Raw genomic sequence first — 18,534 nt, forward strand, 5'->3', positions numbered from 1 at the left:
CCTGCGTGGGAAACACAAAAAGATGAGTGCCTAGTCTTTTCATTATTACATGAAATGACTATTAACTGTGCTCTAATGACACCTGCCACATAATATGACTTGTTGCCCGATAATGCAGTATTTAGCAGCATGAGCAACACCTCAATCGTTATTAAAATTTTGACCTTTGTTGTGGTAGGGTTGTTAAAATTTCTTACCCCCAGTCCATATTCACCTACTATGTTTCCTTCTCTCCTTTTCCTAGTCTCGAATTCCAGTCAGCCATGACTATTAAATTTTCGTCTCCCCTCACTACCTGAATAATTTCTTTTATCTCATCATATATTTCATCAATTTCTTCATCATCTGCAGAGCTAGTTGGCATATAAACTTCTACTACTGTAGTAGGCATGGGCTTTGTGTCTATCTTGGCCACGCTAAAGTGTTTACTATGCTGTTTGTAGTACCTTACCCACATACCTATTTTTTTATTCATTATTAAACCTACTCCTGCATTACCCCTATTTGATTTTGTATGTATAACCCTTTGTTCACCTGACCAAAAGTCTTGTACCTCCTGCCACCGAACGTCACTAATTCCCACTGTATCTTACTTTTACCTATCCGTTTCCCTTTTTAAATTTTCTAACCTACCTACCCGATTAAGGGATCTGACATTCCACACTCCGATCCACAGAACGCCAGTTTTCTTTCTCCTGATGAAATGAAATGTCGTGTGACGAGGGCCTCCCGTCGGGTAGACCGTTCGCCTGGTACAAGTCTTTCGATTTGACGCCACTTCGGCGACTTGCACGTCGATGGGGATGAAATGATGATGATTAGGACAACACAACACCCAGTCCCTGAGCAGAGAAAATCTCCGACCCAGCCGGGAATCGAACCCGGGCCCTTAGGATTGACAGTCTGTCGCGCTGACCACTCAGCTACCGGGGGCGGACTTTCTCCTGATAACGATGTCCTCTTGAGTACTCCCCATTCGGAAATCTGAATGGTGGACTTTTTACCTCTGGAATATTTTACCCACGAGTTTGCCATCATCATTTAACCATACAGTAAATCTGCATGCCGTTGGGAAGAATTACGGCTGTAGTTTCCCCTTGCTTTCAGCCGTTCGCAGTACCAGCACAGTAAGGCCGTTTTGGTTAGTGTTACAAGGCCAGATCAGTCAATCATCCAGACTGTTGCCCCTGCAACTACTGAAAAGGCTGCTGCCCCTCTTCAGGAACCACACGTTTGACTGGCCTCTCAACAGATGCCCCCCTGTTGTGGTTGCACCTACAGTATGGCCATCTGTATCGCTGAGGCACGCAAGTCTCCCCACCAACGGCAAGGTCCATGGTTCATATGGGAGGGGGGGGGGCGGAAAACATTATTTATTGTAAATATATGTAGCCAACAGTTTTGAAATATATTATTTTGCCTTTTTACAAAGATTGAATAATTTTGCCTTCTTATGTCTAATACCTTTTGAGCATAATCCACGAATTCGGATAAGGTTTGTGCATTTAAAAACTTTCAGCTGAAAAAGGTACATTTTCCTGAACATATTTACGTAGTTACATGGTATATAACAAATATTTATACATAGGTACCATGTGCAATGTGTTTGCTACACTTAATTGTACCCATTCACAATAGTAAAATTTTCTGTATAACAACTAGTTTGTTCCATAAAAACACGGGAGAACTGCCGTAAATCAGTAACATCTTGCCACGATATTTCGGCACAAAGTCTTTTGGCCATCTTCAGGTGAGTACAGCTGTAGAAGTACTGGCGAATACGCGCTGAGCTCTGCTATTTAAAGCCAAAGGGGGCATACTTGGTCATTCGGTGTATAGGAAACCGACCCATACAGATTTGTATCTGCAATCTACCAGTTGCCACCATCCGGCACAAACAATGGGTGTCCTTAGAACTTTAATCCACCGTCCCCATACTATTTCTGACGTCGACAGTCTTCAAGCGGAACTGAAACACCTGCAAAAAGTATTCCTGATGAATGGCTTTTCAACTAAGCAAGTGAACAGAGCTATGCAGTCCTACAAACGACGCAACAAGGAAGAAGAAGAGGTCTTCAGGTCAATGGCTTATCTACCTTTTATTGGGAATATCTCGTCACAGATAGGTAGAATATTGAGGAAGCATCAAGTTAGAGTCATCTTTCGCCCTCCTCCTAAAATATCGTCACTGGTGGGATCCGTTAAGGATGACCTGGGCCTACGTAAATCAGGTGTCTACAAGAATCCGTGTGATTGCGGCAAGTCATATATAGGGCAGACAACAAGAACGGTGCAGGAACGTATTGTGGAACACCAGCAGCATACTCGCCTTCTCCAACCCACCAAGTCTGCAATCGCTGAGCATTGCATTTCTACTGGCCACTCTATGAATTACAATGATACAAGAATTGTGGCTCAAACATCAAATTTTTGGAGTTCAATTATAAATGAATCCATAGAAATAAAATTGTCAGACGGCGAGACCCTTAGCAATCGAGATAGCGGTTACCAGTTAAATTCCGCTTGGAATCCCATTGTAGAGAAACTTCGTAGTGAACGTAGTTATCAGTATAAAGATGAAGATCGATCTGATATCGAAATGTCAAGTTTTCACCACGGAGGGCGTCAGGCGCAGCGCACGGAGTTGTGAACGCGCACGTTAAGCAGTACATGTGCAGCGCATGCGCAATGCAGCCCCCTTTGGCTTTAAATAGCAGAGCTCAGCGCGTATTCGCCAGTACTTCTACAGCTGTACTCACCTGAAGATGGCCAAAAGACTTTGTGCCGAAATATCGTGGCAAGATGTTACTGACTTACGGAAGTTCTCCCGTGTTTTTATGGAACCATCAGTACGCCGGGAAAATTTCAAACAACACAACAACTAGTTTTCTCAGAAAACAGTTTTTTTTTATTTGCTGAAAGTTTGTTTTTGGAATGTGTACCTTTTTCAACTCACCAATTCAATTTCAGAAAAGGCAAGAGATGTGCTGAGCAATGCTGAGTGTTTTTGAGCAGAGGCTGTGTCAACTGCTGTGTGTTTAATTGACAGATCACCTAACAAAGCTGTGAGGAACAAAACACCTTGTGAAGTATGGACTGGAAAGAAACAGCGCCTAAGACATTTAAAAGTCTTTGGATGTAAAGCCATGGCTCAGATTCCAAAAACATTAAGAGGCAAATAGGATGTAAAATCTTAGAAATATATTTTTGTTGGCTGCTGTGAGGATTCAAAAGGATACATATTTTGTAATCCTGTGAATAAGAAAGGTAATTAGCAATAGATATGTAGCATTTTTAGAGGATTATAAATATAAAGTAAAGGAAAATAGTCATAATAATACAGTAATCCAAACAAATATAAGGTGTGTTGGTGCTGAAAAAAGATGGAAACTGAAACAGAGGAAGATAGGGACAAAGAGCAAACTGATATGCTACCTGACGATGAAAGTGAGGAAGAAGATTCAATGGAGGAAGTCAATTTAAGGGGTTCTATGCATATAACAAAACCAAAAAGATCTCTAGAGTATGAAATTATGCTGCCCAAACTTTCAACAGTGAACCCATTGTAGTCAATGAAGGCTTGGAAAGTACCAGTGCTCAAAGTTGGAATGAGGCTATTAAATAAGAAATACGATCATTTTGGATAATGATACAAATGAATGAATAGGTTGACATGTCTGAAATTACTTAATTTACTACTAACTGTACTCACAACACATATTGCAGACAGTGTTTACATATATCACTGAATGTACTGCAAAACAATAGCTTTGTATACCACATAGTCCAGGATATATGATATCATAAACACTAATATGCATGAACAACTGCCGCATCTTGCATAACATTTAGATTTATTATAACTAACCTGCTGAACCAATATCAATGAAATTTAGAAATTTAATAACGAAAGAGCTTGAACTCCAAGGAAGAGCATAGGGTCCTCTAGAAAGTATACAGCACAATATACATATTGACTTGAAGACTGTTATGCTAATTGGGGGATAATATTTACTCTTTGATAAAGCTATCTTTGACATTCGAATTTTATCATATTTATTAAAATGCTTTTATTGGTTGATATGTGTAACGAGATACAACTCGAAGCTATCAATACAATCTTTAATCCAAACTTCTACACTATCTGTCACATAATGCTCACATTGCATAATGTACAGCTACTAAGCACGCTATTCAGATTTGAGAATGAGAGTATTTAGTTGCTTGTAACAAATTTTACATATAATTTCAAACCGTTATGAAATCTTTTGTTGCTTAAAATCCCCACAAAATGATGAAAGGAAGAAAGGTTATTGCTGAGTACATTTTTGCTGTTCAAGCAGTACAACAGCCCAATGTTTTAGTTTATTACTTCTTTGCTATTAGCTGTATTTGCGACACTTTCACAAACAGTCTTCACATATACTACTGAATGTACCTGCGCAGTTATATCATTGTACAATACATAGTTCATAATATATGACAGCATAAGCAATGAGATGCGTGAAAAACTGCTGCAGCTTGCAGAACATTAAAATTTATCATCATTTATCAACTGAACCAATTCCGATGAGTAACAAGAGATCTTGAACCATGTGGAAGAACATAAGCTACTTTAGAAAGCGTGTAGTACAAGATACTTACTGATCCGAAGAATATTAAGTTGGGAAAAATATTTACTCTTCGACTTTTGAATAGTATCATATTTGTGCAAATTCTTCTATTGGTTGATTTGTGCTATGTGATATGATTCAAAGTGATAAGTAAAATGCTTACACAATCTTAAATGCGTTTAATCTGTACTTCAATACTACTTCAATAGCACAGTGCATAGATGACCTGCCCCTCTGTATGCACCATTTGGCAGCAATGCTGCACATGCTGACACATTGTGCAATGGGACAGCTTGGGAGGGGGGAGAGTAGAGAGCACATCATGAGCTATGCTTACCCAAACACACAGACATATGAGGGCAGCTGATGTTATTGCACATACAGCCATTTACTTACCCACAGACAAGCATCATAACAAAACAGTGATACTCGAGAGCAACCAAGTGTTACAGCAAGTAACGAATAATAATGAGCAATGAATTAAAACACTTACCTTCGAATGTGATTAATAGTTTCTTCTTTTTTTCTGTGTGTAGACAGTGGCTGATCTGTACTGCTGCTACTGATATTTCATATTGACCTAATGATGTAAGGAACACGAATTCCATGTTCATCTCATGGTGGGTACCACACTCAGATGAGTGGTGAGAGTTAGGCACAACTGGGACTTGTGGTGAGGGAAAATCTTTAGTGCCCATTTTGGATCATAAATTACAGTAACTAAGGTAGTTCAGCTAACAGGATAACTACTTGCCATTTGTACATCTCACAATTGGCCAGGAGGGGTTGGGGAGGGGAGGATGCATGGCAATTTTTTGGGTAATAAATTATAATAATTGGGTCATAAATTACGCTTACATAAATGCAAAGGCACAAGTGCATGGTTTGTTTACATAAGGCTCTCAGGCCAAGTGGCCAGTTTGTTAACGTAAAGAGAACGATGGGCCCATTGATCCAGGACCAGCCATGATCCAATACTTAAGTTGTCTTCACATATTGTATGGGAATAATGTAATATGTTTAATGAAATATAAGCAGGCCACCATACTGCTGAATAGTGGTCCCGCAGTTCGTCAGTGCTAAGGGCCTTGTATGATCTTGAACCAGGCCTGCATGTGCTGTACAGGTAAACTAAATGGTCTCTGCCTGTAGTTACAGACATTCAAGCGTCACCTTACCTGGTGGCAGAGGCAGTCATAGCCACCACCCATTCGGGACTGGCAATGGCCATGTCCGCACAGTTCGAATGTAGATGCTGTCCTGCAGTCATTGCTCCTCTGGGTACAGTGCACACCATAGTATCCCTGTGTGCAGTGACACCTGCAACAACAAATGTGATTACTGCATGCATATGGCATGTGTTCTGCATTCGGCAAAAATTTGTGCATCATAAATTAAGGGAGAAACTTGCAGAGAAACTATGCTGCAGTTCAAAAGTATGCTCAAGATCTGATCGATAAAAGGCGGTCGGAGGGATTAAATTACTTTTACGGAATAAGTGGTAGGGGCAAAGAAAGCTCATTATTTTTTACAAATAAAACTTATAACTACTGAAAAAATACATTTATTAGCCAACGAACGTACTAAAGCTTCTACTGTATAGCAGTTACCTACTATCTACAACGTATGAGGATAAGTCAGTGATTTAATCTTAAGGAAAATTACGCACATTGAAAACTTAATATCACAAGGCAGGGCATACAGATAATGGGTCATTGATGAATTTAAGTTGCTGGCACTCTGCTCATAGTTCAATTTCAAGGCAGTCGTTATTACATGGACTATATCCCCAATCAACGAGAAATAGCCAGCAATGACGGTTTTTCTGGTTGTAGTGATTACCTGGGGACGCATTGTAAAATTCAGTTGGCTCGAAGGGCGCTCAGTCAACAGATAACGCAAGCCATTTCATTTAGTTGATTCTTTCCTCCAGGAGGCAGGCGTTCTCGATGTATGTGCAGTGTGCTCGTGCAGTTTCGTCTTGAAAGACGAACTGCTGACCGAAATGCTGAATGTAGGGCTATATAACAGGTTGGAAGCTTCTATCCCGGTGCTGAACGGCTCTGACATTGTCTTCAACGGTGGTGAGAGGTAGGCCTACTGTCAGCATAGTATTCCTTCTTCGCATAGGGCAAGTTACTTGGAGAATGTCCTCTACTTTTTTCCTTGTTATTTTTCTATAGTTGTCCATACAGATGTTTTCCTCACACAAGACGAATAATAATACAGGTTATAAATTTTATATTTCTAGTTTCAAGGTAAATGTTGAGAGCAAGGCACTGACACCTACCTGTATATTTGGTTTTCATTAACATACAAAAACCAGTCCCATCTGTATGCAATGAACTCAAGCCAGTGGTGGTAAGTCTGTGATGTCGAGACAAAGCTGACATGTGGGAATGATCGTGACTGGCAGTACGAATACATGCTGGGCCAGTTTTGGTGTTTCATTTCGACAGAGATGTAAAATGTAACCGCATTTTTACATTTAAAAACATCACAGGTTTTTATATATCTCATTATTGCTTCTAGAGGTAACATGTATTGTGTCACATTTCATTAACAATGGTAGTAGATAATTGATTGATGCTATACCCTATGGCAACCTGGTCGAAGGGTTTGGGTTTGGCGAATGACTGGAGAACTTCACTTTCCTTTATTTATAGTGCCACCAGTGAAGTGCAGAGGAGGTGGTGTTATGGTACCAGTGTGTTTTTCTTTGTCATGATGTGGTCTCCTTCTTGAGCTTAAGAAAACGCTAAATGCAGAATGATATGAACACATTTACCGTACTGTGTTCAGCATGCAGTAGGGGAGCAACTCAGTGATGATCATTACTTGTTTCAGGATGACAGTGCACCGTGTCATTAAGCAGCATCTGTGAGGTGTACTTTGTAGAAAACAATAATATTCTTGTGATGGACTGGCTTGTCCAGAGTCACAACCTCAACCCAATAGATCAACTTTACAATTAATTAGGACGTCCATTTCACTCTAGATCCCAGCACGCAACATCCCTACTGTCTTTGGTCTCGGCTCTTGCAGAAGAACGGGCTAAACTCGTACATAGACATTCATACACCGCACTGAAAGTATCATCACTACAATTAAAGACATTATAAACGCAATGGATGGACTCGTCCCATATTAATGCACACTAAGAGGCGTCCGAGTACATTTTTACATCTAAGCTTACATGATCCTCTCATGCGTTCACAATCTGAAAGGTGTACGCAAGTCTCATTATCATGTTCACGTTTGGCAGCAAAGCGCGCGCTGTCGGGCAGTATGTGGCGATATGCTGTGGGCAAAAGGGGTATTGAGAATGAAGTTTCCGATAAAAAAAACGCAAAATATTTTCTCAGCTATTTATATACTCCACAAGCGAGTGAAGACTGTATGGTGGAGAGTACAAGTACTTTGCACCAATATTAGCGACTTATTATTTCCACTGAAGTTCCATAAGCATCTATATTACGCTTTTATATGGCATTTACTGATTATTACAATCCTAGAATCGTAACTGAATTAGTTGCTGTCAACTGTCATTTTTACCTGTTAATGGCTCCAGTGCCTGATCCTATATTCAGTGGAATCTGCTTACTGTATTCAAGCCTTGGTTTCTCTCTACAATTTTTGCCATCTACACTTCTCCCATTACCAGACTGACGATTTTATGGCGCCTCTGGACATATTCTATCAACTGATCCCGCCTTTTAGTCAAGTCGTAATTTTCCCCCAATTCATTTCAGTACTTTTTCATGACCCATGGACCTTGCCATTGGTGGGGAGGCTTGCGTGCCTCAGCGATACAGATAGCTGTACCGTAGGTGCAACCACAACTGAGGGGTATCTGTTGAGAGGCCAGACAAACGTGTGGTTCCTGAAGAGGGGCAGCAGCCTTTTCAGTAGTTGCAGGGGCAACAGTCTGGATGATTGACTGATCTGGCCTTGCTGTGCTGGTACTGTGAACGGTTGAAAGCAAGGGGAAACTGCAGCCGTAATTTTTCCCGAGGGCATGCAGCTCTACTGTATGGTTAATGATGATGGCGTCCTCTTGGGTACAATATTCCGGAGGTAAAATTGTCCCCCATTCGGATCTCCGGTCGGGGACTACTCAAGAGGACGTCATTATCATGAGAAAGAAAAATGGCGTTCCACAGATCGGAGTGTGGAATGTCAAATCCCTTAATCGGGCAGGTAGGTTAGAAAATTTAAAAAGGGAAATGGATAGGTAAAAGTAAGATACAGTGGGAATTAGTGAAGTTCGGTGGCAGGAGGTACAAGACTTATGGTCAGGCGAATACAGGGTTATAAATACAAAGTCAAATAGGGGTAATGCAGGAGTAGGTTTAATAATGAATAAAAAAATAGGAAGGCGGGTAAGCTACTACAAACAGCATAGTGAACACATTGTGGCCAAGATAGACATGAAGCCCACGCCTACTACAGTAGTACACGTTTATATGCCAACTAGCTCTGCAGATTATGAAGAAATGGAAGAAATGTATGACGAAATAAAAGAAATTATTCAGATAGTGAAATAGTCATGGATGACTGGAATTCGGTAGTAGGAAAAGGGAGAGAAGGAAACGTAGTAGGTGAATATGGATTGGGAGTAAGAAATGAAAGAGGAAGCCGCCTGGTAGAATTTTGCACAGAGCATAACTTAATCATATTTAACACTTGGTTCAAGAATCATGAAAGAAGGTTGTATACATGGAATAAGCCTGGAGATACTGACAGATTTCAGATAGATTATATAATGGTAAGACAGAGATTTAGGAACCAGGTTTTAAATTGTAAGACATTTCCAGGGCAGATGTGGACTCTGACCACGATCTATTGGTTATGAACTATAGATTAAAACTGAAGAAACTGCAAAAAGGTGGGAATTTAAGGAGATGGGACTTGGATAAACTGACTAAACCAGAAGTTGTACAGAGTTCCAGAGAGAGTATAATGGAAAAATTGACAGGAATGGGGGAAAGAAATTCAGTAGAAGAAGAATGGGTAGCTTTGAGGGATGAAGTAGTGAAGGCAGCAGAGGATCAAGTAGGTAAAAATACGAGGGCTAGTAGAAATCCTTGGGTAACAGAAGAAATATTGAATTTAATTGATGAAAGGAGAAAATACAAAAATGCAGTAAATGAAGCAGGCAAAAAGGAATACAAACGTCTCAAAAATGAGATCGACAGGAAGTGCAAAATGGCTAAGCAGGGATGGCTAGAGGATAAATGTAAGGATGTAGAGGATTATCTCACTAGGGCTAAGATACATACTGCCTACAGGAAAATAAAAGAGACCTTTGGAGAAAAGACAACCACTTGCATGAACATCAAGGGCTCAGATGGAAAGCCAGTTCTAAGCAAAGAAGGGAAGGCAGAAAGGTGGAAGGAGTATGTAGAGGGTCTATACAAGGGCGATGTACTCGAGGACAATATTATGGAAATGGAAGAGGATGTAGATGAAGATGAAATGGGAGATATGATACTGCGTGAAGAGTTTGATAGAGCACTGAAAGACCTGAGTCGAAACAAGGCCCCAGGAGTAGACAACATTCCATTAGAACTACTGACGGCCTTGGGAGAGCCAGTCCTGACAAAACTTTACCATCTGGTGTGCAAGATGTATGAGACAGGCGAAATACCCTCAGACTACAAGAAGAATATAATAATTCCAATCCCAAAGAAAGCAGGTGTTGACAGATGTGAAAATTACCGAACTATCAGTTTAACAAGTCACGGCTGCAAAATATTAACGCGAATTCTTTACAGACAAATGCAAAAACTAGTAGAAGCCGACCTAGGGGAAGATCAGTTTGGATTCCGTAGCAATATTGGAACACGTGAGGCAATACTGACCCTATGACTTATCTTAGAAGCTAGATTAAGGAAAGGCAAACCTACGTTTCTAAGTTTTTTGTAGACTTATCGAAAGCTTTTGACAATTTTGACTGGAATACTCTCTTTCAGATTCTGAAGGTGTCAGGGGTAAAATACAGGAAGCGAAAGGCTATTTACAATTTGTACAGAAACCAAATGGGAGTTATAAGAGTTGAGGGGCATGAAAGGGAAGCAGTGGTTGCGAAGGGCGTGAAACAGGGTTGTAGCCTGTCCCCAATGTCATTCAATCTGTATATTGAACAAGCAGTGAAAGAAACAAAAGAAAAATTCGGAGAAGGTATTAAAATCCATGGAGAAGAAATAAAAACTTTGAGGTTCGCCGATGACATTGTAATTGTGTCAGAGACAGCAAAGGACTCGGAAGAGCAGTTGAATGGAATGGATAGTGTCTTGAAAGGAGGATATAAGATGAACATCAACAAAAGCAAAACGAGTCTAATGGAATGTAGTCGAATTAAGTCGGGTGATGCTGAGGGTATTACATTAGGAAATGAGACACTTAAAGTAGTAAAGGAGTTTTGCTATTTGGGGAGCAAAGTAACTGATGATGGTCGAAGTAGAGAGGATATAAAATGTAGACTGGCAATGGCAAGGAAAGCGTTTCTGCAGAAGAGAGTACAGATATAAGTGTCAGGAAGTCGTTTCTGAAAGTATTTGTATGGAGTGTAGCCATGTATGGAAGTGAGACATGGACGATAAATAGTTTAGGCAAGAAGAGAATAGAAGCTTTCGAAATGTGGTGCTACAGAAGAATGCTGAAGATTAGATGGGTAGATCACATAACTAATGAGGAGGTGTTGGAAGAGGATTGGGGAGAAGAGAAGTTTGACTAGAAGAAGGGATCGGTTGGTAGGACATGTTCTGAGGCATCAAGGGATTACCAATTTAGTAGTGGAGGGCAGTGTGGAGGGTAAAAATCGTAGAGGGAGACCAAGAGATGAATACACGAAGCAGATTCAGAAGGATGTAGGTTGCAGTAGGTACTGAGAGATGAAGAAGCTTGCACAGGATAGAGTAGCACAGAGAGCTGCATCAAACCAGTCTCAGGACTGAAGACCACAACAACAACAACCATTTCTGGGAGATCGGTGCCCTCTTAGGAGACCATAATAACAAAACTGTATAGTTGTTTCAAAAGATTGTTTTCTTGGTTTTCCTCAATAAAAAGCCTAAAACAACATGATTAATGTTTACTGCTTCACATCCACAAGTGCTTTTGTCTATTTTAGCAAATTTGTATAACAATTTTTCGAAATAGCAATGGTGAAACTTAGCTGGTAACTGTTGTACACATTTTTATTCAAACAATGACCCAGGATGTTACAGCTGCTTCTGAATGTACTTCCCTACAATGTTCATCTCTATTTGGGGATGATGTTTCCCACTGTTCACTCTACCTTCTTTTCTACTGCCTTTTGAATATCACATCTACGCTGGAGTATGTTGTGTCATTGACGACTGTTTGCTACAACTTATTCATTGCCATAAAACTTATAGTGGATCTCTAAGTATAGAACTATAAAAGTTTTGTGCATGTCTTGTAATCCAACAGTCTGCTTTACTATTGCGAATACCAAAGGTGTAATATTGTTTGGTTCCATAATTCACTTATATTAACACTAACATCTTCCAGGGTTGCCTTGTTTATTTGAAGTTTTTATATTTCTATGGTACATAGTGTCAATGACATTCCCAGCTGAAATCATAAATTACTGCTGTGAAACAAAAACACGTTTTATCAATGTATTAAGTATAACAGAAAGTGTAACGAGATATACACAGACCAGAAATAAGGGTTTCATGCCAGAAGAAGAGACTGCTTCACAAAATGTGTAACCTGAAAAATTTCTCATATAAATCATATGTATGCTATAAAAATATTCTAGAATGCTAAGGAAAGTAACAAGAGGAGCAAAACTAATGCTTAACGATGAATGCATTTATAATTCAGTAAATAAAGTTATGGCCATGTGGAGTGTCATAAAAAAGAATCTGGTGAAAACAGATAATCAAGTAAAATATAATACTGTCATAAGAAAATAAAAAAGTAACAAACCTCTCAAAAGAAGCCAATACATTTAACAACTTTTCATACGTGTTACTAATAATTTGAAAAATCAAACAGAAATAAGAATATGCAATCCAATGAATATAAAATAAGTACATGTGTTAGAACAATGTGCATCAGCAGTATCTCCAGGATGAAGTAGCAAAAGCAGTCAAAGGACTAAAAATTCCAATTCTGCAGTCATTTTTTCTCTGCAGTATTCTTAAACAAGAGTGCTCTAAGTGAAATACTTACACACTTATATACTGTTGACTTGAAGTAACCACTTTCTCTGATGTATTGAAAGGATCAAAGGTTATTTCATTATATAAAAAAGGTGAGAGAAATAATTTAAATAACTACAGACCTATCAAAATTGCCTCTAACATTTCAAAAATATTAGAAAAAGTTATGTATAACAAACTTATGGAATTTGAGTATAAAAACAATATTCTATGTAATGAACAACAGGGATTCAGAAATAAAAGATGAACTACAGCTACCATTTATGAAAGCATCAGTTGTTCACTAAGCCTAACAGACATAAAACATGGATCAAGAACATTATTTATTGAACAATCAAAAACTTTTGACATGGCAGATAATCTGCTGTAAAAACTGACAAATATAATACACGAGGTCTGTGTAACCAGCAGATTACTTCCTTTTTGAGCACCTATAAACAAGCAGTGTGCATCATGCACACCTATGGCAACCTAAAAACTATTTCTGACCACTTATCAGATTATAAATTAATCAAATATGGTGTACCCCAAGGATTAGTGATGGGCCCCTTCTGTTCTTGCAGTACAGTAATGGTGTAAGTTTAAATGTGGATGCTCATAAAGCGATCGTATTTGGTGATCACACCACAATTTTTTTTAAAGTGGAAAGTAAGGAAGAATTACAGCAATCAGTAAACACTCTTAGAAAACAATTTAACAGCTGGGAACAGAATAATCAGCAGCTAATAAATATTTAAAAAAAACTATCACAACGAAATTTCACAATGCTCTGAACAGGCATACGTACATCCCATTTCTGTCTGTCAATGATGAACCATTTGGTAACAGTAAAGAAACCAAATTATTAATGGAATAAATACATTATTGCAGAACTAAGCAAGAGCTGCTATCTTCTTTGCTCACTAAATCCTTCTGTGGTGAGAAAACTACTTTTGTTCTCGCCTTAAATATGTGGTCACATTTTGGGGAAACTCTAAAGCAGCTATTAGCACATTCAAACTGCAGAAACAGGTCATTAGAATCGTGTTTGGACTCAAACCTAGACATATGTAAATCTCTATTTAATGTCTCTGGTATTCCTCATTAAACATGTATTTACAATACGGAAGCCCCTTAAAATAAATGCAATAGGTAAGTACATTAGAGTGCAAAAAACTGGCATTCATGGTCACTTTACCAAACAAACCAAAAACTTACATATGATCCAAATCAGCACATCCCTGTGCTAAAACAGTTTTTCCCACATGGGAAATAATCATTGAAACAAATGTCCAAAAACATAAAAGCAATTATCGAGTTCAGAACCTTTGGAAAATCATTAAAGTCATGTTTGCACCATCAGTGCTTTTACTCCATTGGAAAATATGATGTGTACTATATAAATATTTAATGTATGGTGGGTATTTTTGTAATTTTTTAACAGGTACCGGTATGCATAGAAATCAGTTTCACCTGTACATGTATAACTTGACTTGTTCATTGTCACATCTTATGCAAAAGCTGTTTTATAGACAACAAGATGAATGAAATACACCACAATACAAAAGAAAACATAAAAAGTAAGGTTCAACAACTGAAAATTAATCATGAAATTACTGAAATTAACCAGTTCACCTTCTGATCAATAAAAAATATAATTCCTTAGGCTTCCATGTGCAGTATCAGTTTACCTAAAGTTTTCAGAGTATGATACTGAAACATGATGTAAAAAATTGTGCTGGAGAAACACTCGTTTTGGTTATGGTTACAATAGAATCAGGAGAAGGCCACTGTGACAGTGGCTGAAATGTTCGTTTCTCCAGCACAATTTTTTACATCATGACACGATACCACACTCAAAGCACTTTTATGTCAGCGATAAAGAGGTTTCACAACCAAGTCAAGTTCACAGAAGTAACAAAAGTGTCGCCATAGCTAGTGGCATAATGCAGTTTCATGTGTGAACTCCTAATTTTCATTGGCGGAACTTACGAAGCGCAACTTCTGTTATGCCATAATAAGTTCAACTTGGTTGAATTTTGTTGCGCCACTTTTCTTCCACCACTGCTCCCTGGTGGCAGTATTTCGAAACACAAGTATCCTGTCGCAGTTATCGTGGACTAATTGCTGCTGTATTCCATTCGATTTCATTACTGAAGAAAGTGCGAACAGAGGTCGGCAGGTAAACTTTCACAGTTTCTGGAACTACAAGCAGCAGCGCGTCGGGTTGCAGGAGGGGGGGGGGGGCAATATATGAGAACCAATCATGTATACCAGAATCTTAAAAGATTTCTGGATGAATAAACAAATAAACTTAATATGTTTGTAACCAAATAAGTGAGTCATGTAAAGTTCGTGATTTGCGAGACCAAGCATTGTACACATTGTGGATTACATGCAAGAAATAGCTCCCAATGTGATGTGGCAGCTGTTAAACTAACAATTAGTTATTCGAAATGCTTATATCAACTAACACAAATAGATTCTAAGACTTGAAAATGTGGTGCATCTGTAAATGATATTTACACATCAACTGTTGATTAATTTACCATTGCAGACATCAATTTTGTCTCCGAGTGTTACATCTTTTATAAACGTGTTTGTGAACCCTGATTTATGCCTGCGCGAAATCTATTTTCGGATCCAACATTCGGGTTTCGTTTTCCTTGTATTTAACTCTTGTCTAATGCCATAACCTGCACTCCACCAATATGATTTCAATTGACAGCTGTACAACAACGTAGAATTTGTGGCGTCCTGTATGAAAGGTAGCTCATTACGTCACTATAGAAAGCCACAAGCTGTGGCGCCACATTAGTCTCGGGTGTGAACCCGGCTTCAGTCGCAAACATTGTATGAGAACATTGCTTCTTCAGAAAGTTTTCCGCAACTGGTCGACTACTGTAAGTGAAATGTTTGGTCTGTGGAGGTAATAATAGAATTATAGCAAGTGGGGTACAATACTACTGTAAATGTTACTGAGCAAAACATAGGTGAGATGAACAAAGCTAAAAGAATATAGTTTTTAAAGTAAAACGACGGTCAAATACTTCTTTCTGGACAAAATGAACTGGTTATGGAGAAAGATTACGTTGCTTACGACAAGGAGAGCATAAGAGAGATACCGAAGCTCGTATTAGAGTGTACATCGGCCTCTGGAGTAGGTTAATTGGCTTTCACAGACGCCTTTGGAAATGTGGAGGATGTCTAATCTCAGCAGGACATCAGGTGTCTGTGGAATCACCACTTAACTATTAGTATTCGAATGCGGGACATATTTAAGAATGGTAACAATCTCTTGCACCTTCTGTAACTAACAGCTTGGGAAAAAAATTGCGCCTAGAAGAGGATTTCACATTATAGGAAAAGCTTTTGACTGGAAGGTTTATAAGCCACAACCAGAGCTATTCATCTCACACAAATATCTATGAATACAAATGAGAATATGAAGTAAACTGAGTTTTTCAGTTGTAGGTAAGGTTAATGGCAGGCTTCGATATATTGATAGGATGCTCTCCACCAGAAAGGTTGAGAACAAAACATTTTTATGGCTCATATGGGAATATTGTTGAAATGTATGGAAACTACAAACAATAGAAGTGAAAGATGTCACCAAATGTATAGGCCTACAACAAGTGATGACAGGAATATTCACAGTATTGTTTAATTGGCGATAGAATGCAGCAAAACTAATGCTTCAGTAGCAGAGACTCTAATGCCATTCTCACATAAGAGGTGTTTCTTACCGTGAAGCATTCCACACATGGTTTATGTATGATCAGAAACGAGCTGGTGCATCAAACAGAATGTGCTTCTTGAGATGACTGGCGATCATAGCACTCTCCAACTGTGGCGTTCATTTTGCACCCTTGTCTGCATGTGGATATCATGTTCTTTCTGTAGTATACAGTGTACTGGGTTGTGAGGGATCAGCCAGTGATGAAGACAATAATCTCTCTATTCATTTGTTCAATGGCACATTTACAAAATTGGACACACTTATTCCGGAACAGCTCTTATTTATTTATAAGATCGAATATTCCAGAACATATTTCTATTAAACTAGCAAGGAAGTTCTAAATCCTGTCGTAAAACATGAAGACTAATAAAAACATATATGTACAAAGTAGAAGGTGACTAGGCAACCTTTCACTTCACAGGTTGCATATGTATCCACTACATTACTGTTGACAAATGTTATTTGAACTATCAGATTGATGTAGCTGGAGAAGCTCCAGAGACACCAGCTAAGACAGGATGTCTACGATGGTTAGTGTGGGTTAGTATTCTCTGGTGAGATAGGATGTTGTGCAGCTGAAGGAAGAAAGATGATAGTTACAATGACTCCTTTGTTGAGGCTCATTTACAATCATTAGTGGGCAGCACAGAAAATATGATGCCATCTCCCCAGTGGCGATAGCCTCCAGCTGCTGACCGAGCATTCTGATGCTGTTGTTACTGTTGCATCACCAGGTTCCCGTGTTTCCTGATCATAGTAAGAGTGGCTGCCAGTGGCGACTATGGGAACGTGTGTCAGACTCCTGGGCTCAGAAGGTAGTAACCTTCTGTTTGTATCCCAGCGAGGGCAGAAATGGCTGGATCCTCTCGTCATACTTCAAGGACAGAGCTTCCACTGGCATCAAGATTCTGAGGCAGGAGACCGCTGTTCATGTCCTGATTGAGGCAGAAGTATCTGCATCATCGATACAGCACAGAGCAGCTTGATGTCACATCACTATGTAGCTGTTTGATGATGACAAGGTGGTTTGTGTGCTCTTAAATACTGATTCTCTTTGCTGATTTGTGCTGTTTACTTCGGTTAGTGTGGTGTACCGAATCGTTTGGAACGTATAGGTGCCTCCAGCTGTCGTAATTGGGCTACAATACTCCTTCATGCTGCGTCACGCATTGGCGGTAAATGTAATCTGTCAACACAGAAGCTTTGAGAACCTACTGGCCACACACTCCCTTACTGGATGTGACTGACATGGCAATGGCCTGGTTTCGCCTTGACGTTCCTCTGCTGGTTCCAAGCCTCGTTTATAACTTTCCCCTTTGCATTCCTTCCAAACATGGACCAAAATTCACCCTCGAATTTTACTGAAATATAGACACTGGTTATTTACACTTCCTATTTACTCCTGCACTTATGGTCTAACTTTTCTCGTTGCCCTTCTTACATTACCTGTCTGATTTCACTAGTATTTATCTCTATTCAGAGGTCTTTGTTCATGGTGGACTTGACCCCTTGTCAACTTGCTTTTAGTTGATGCTGTTGTGACTAGTTGGAACCCATAAGTTGATGGTTGGCAGGGATGGCATTTGGACTGCTTTCTGCCTTGAACTGAAAGTATACGATTCCAGTTATTGCGAAAATTATCCAAGCATCTGAGGTTGAGGGTCCTGTAACTATTAGTCGCTGGCGATGTTCGTTGTGGTACTTTTAGATGTTTTACAAGGTGTTCCATTGACATGCAACTATGCTGTGTGGCTCTCGTTCGATCTACGGGGCGAGCAGAATTGGACCTCATGTTTTACTTAGGAGGGTTAGGTTTTCTGAGGTCTCCTGGCATAAACAACTTTCAAATAACTTCCAGGAATTCAGCCAGGTAACACTTTCAGCGACCGCCGATATTTCGGCGGGAGAACACCCTGCCATTTTCAAGGCAAACTGCAACGGACAGGCGGCGTACATGCAAATTTAATACCTCGGTTCTCGGTCAGAAGCAGGAAAGATAACACAC

At 39.4% G+C, this 18,534-nt stretch overlaps 1 protein-coding gene across 1 annotated transcript in view; it reads right to left on the bottom strand.

Annotated features, from left to right (window-relative positions):
* Window positions 1–18,534, bottom strand: part of LOC126204186 (cubilin-like) — a 1,516,445-nt gene that overhangs the window by 1,353,668 nt on the left and 144,243 nt on the right. Inside the window, exon 8 of the mRNA XM_049938590.1 lies at window positions 5,792–5,933. Within this exon, the coding sequence (XP_049794547.1) occupies window positions 5,792–5,933 (142 nt within the window). The remainder of the gene's footprint in view (window positions 1–5,791; window positions 5,934–18,534) is intronic.

The sequence above is a fragment of the Schistocerca nitens genome, chromosome 9 (genome assembly GCF_023898315.1).
Source record: "Schistocerca nitens isolate TAMUIC-IGC-003100 chromosome 9, iqSchNite1.1, whole genome shotgun sequence".
Classification (NCBI taxonomy): Eukaryota; Metazoa; Arthropoda; class Insecta; order Orthoptera; family Acrididae; genus Schistocerca; species Schistocerca nitens.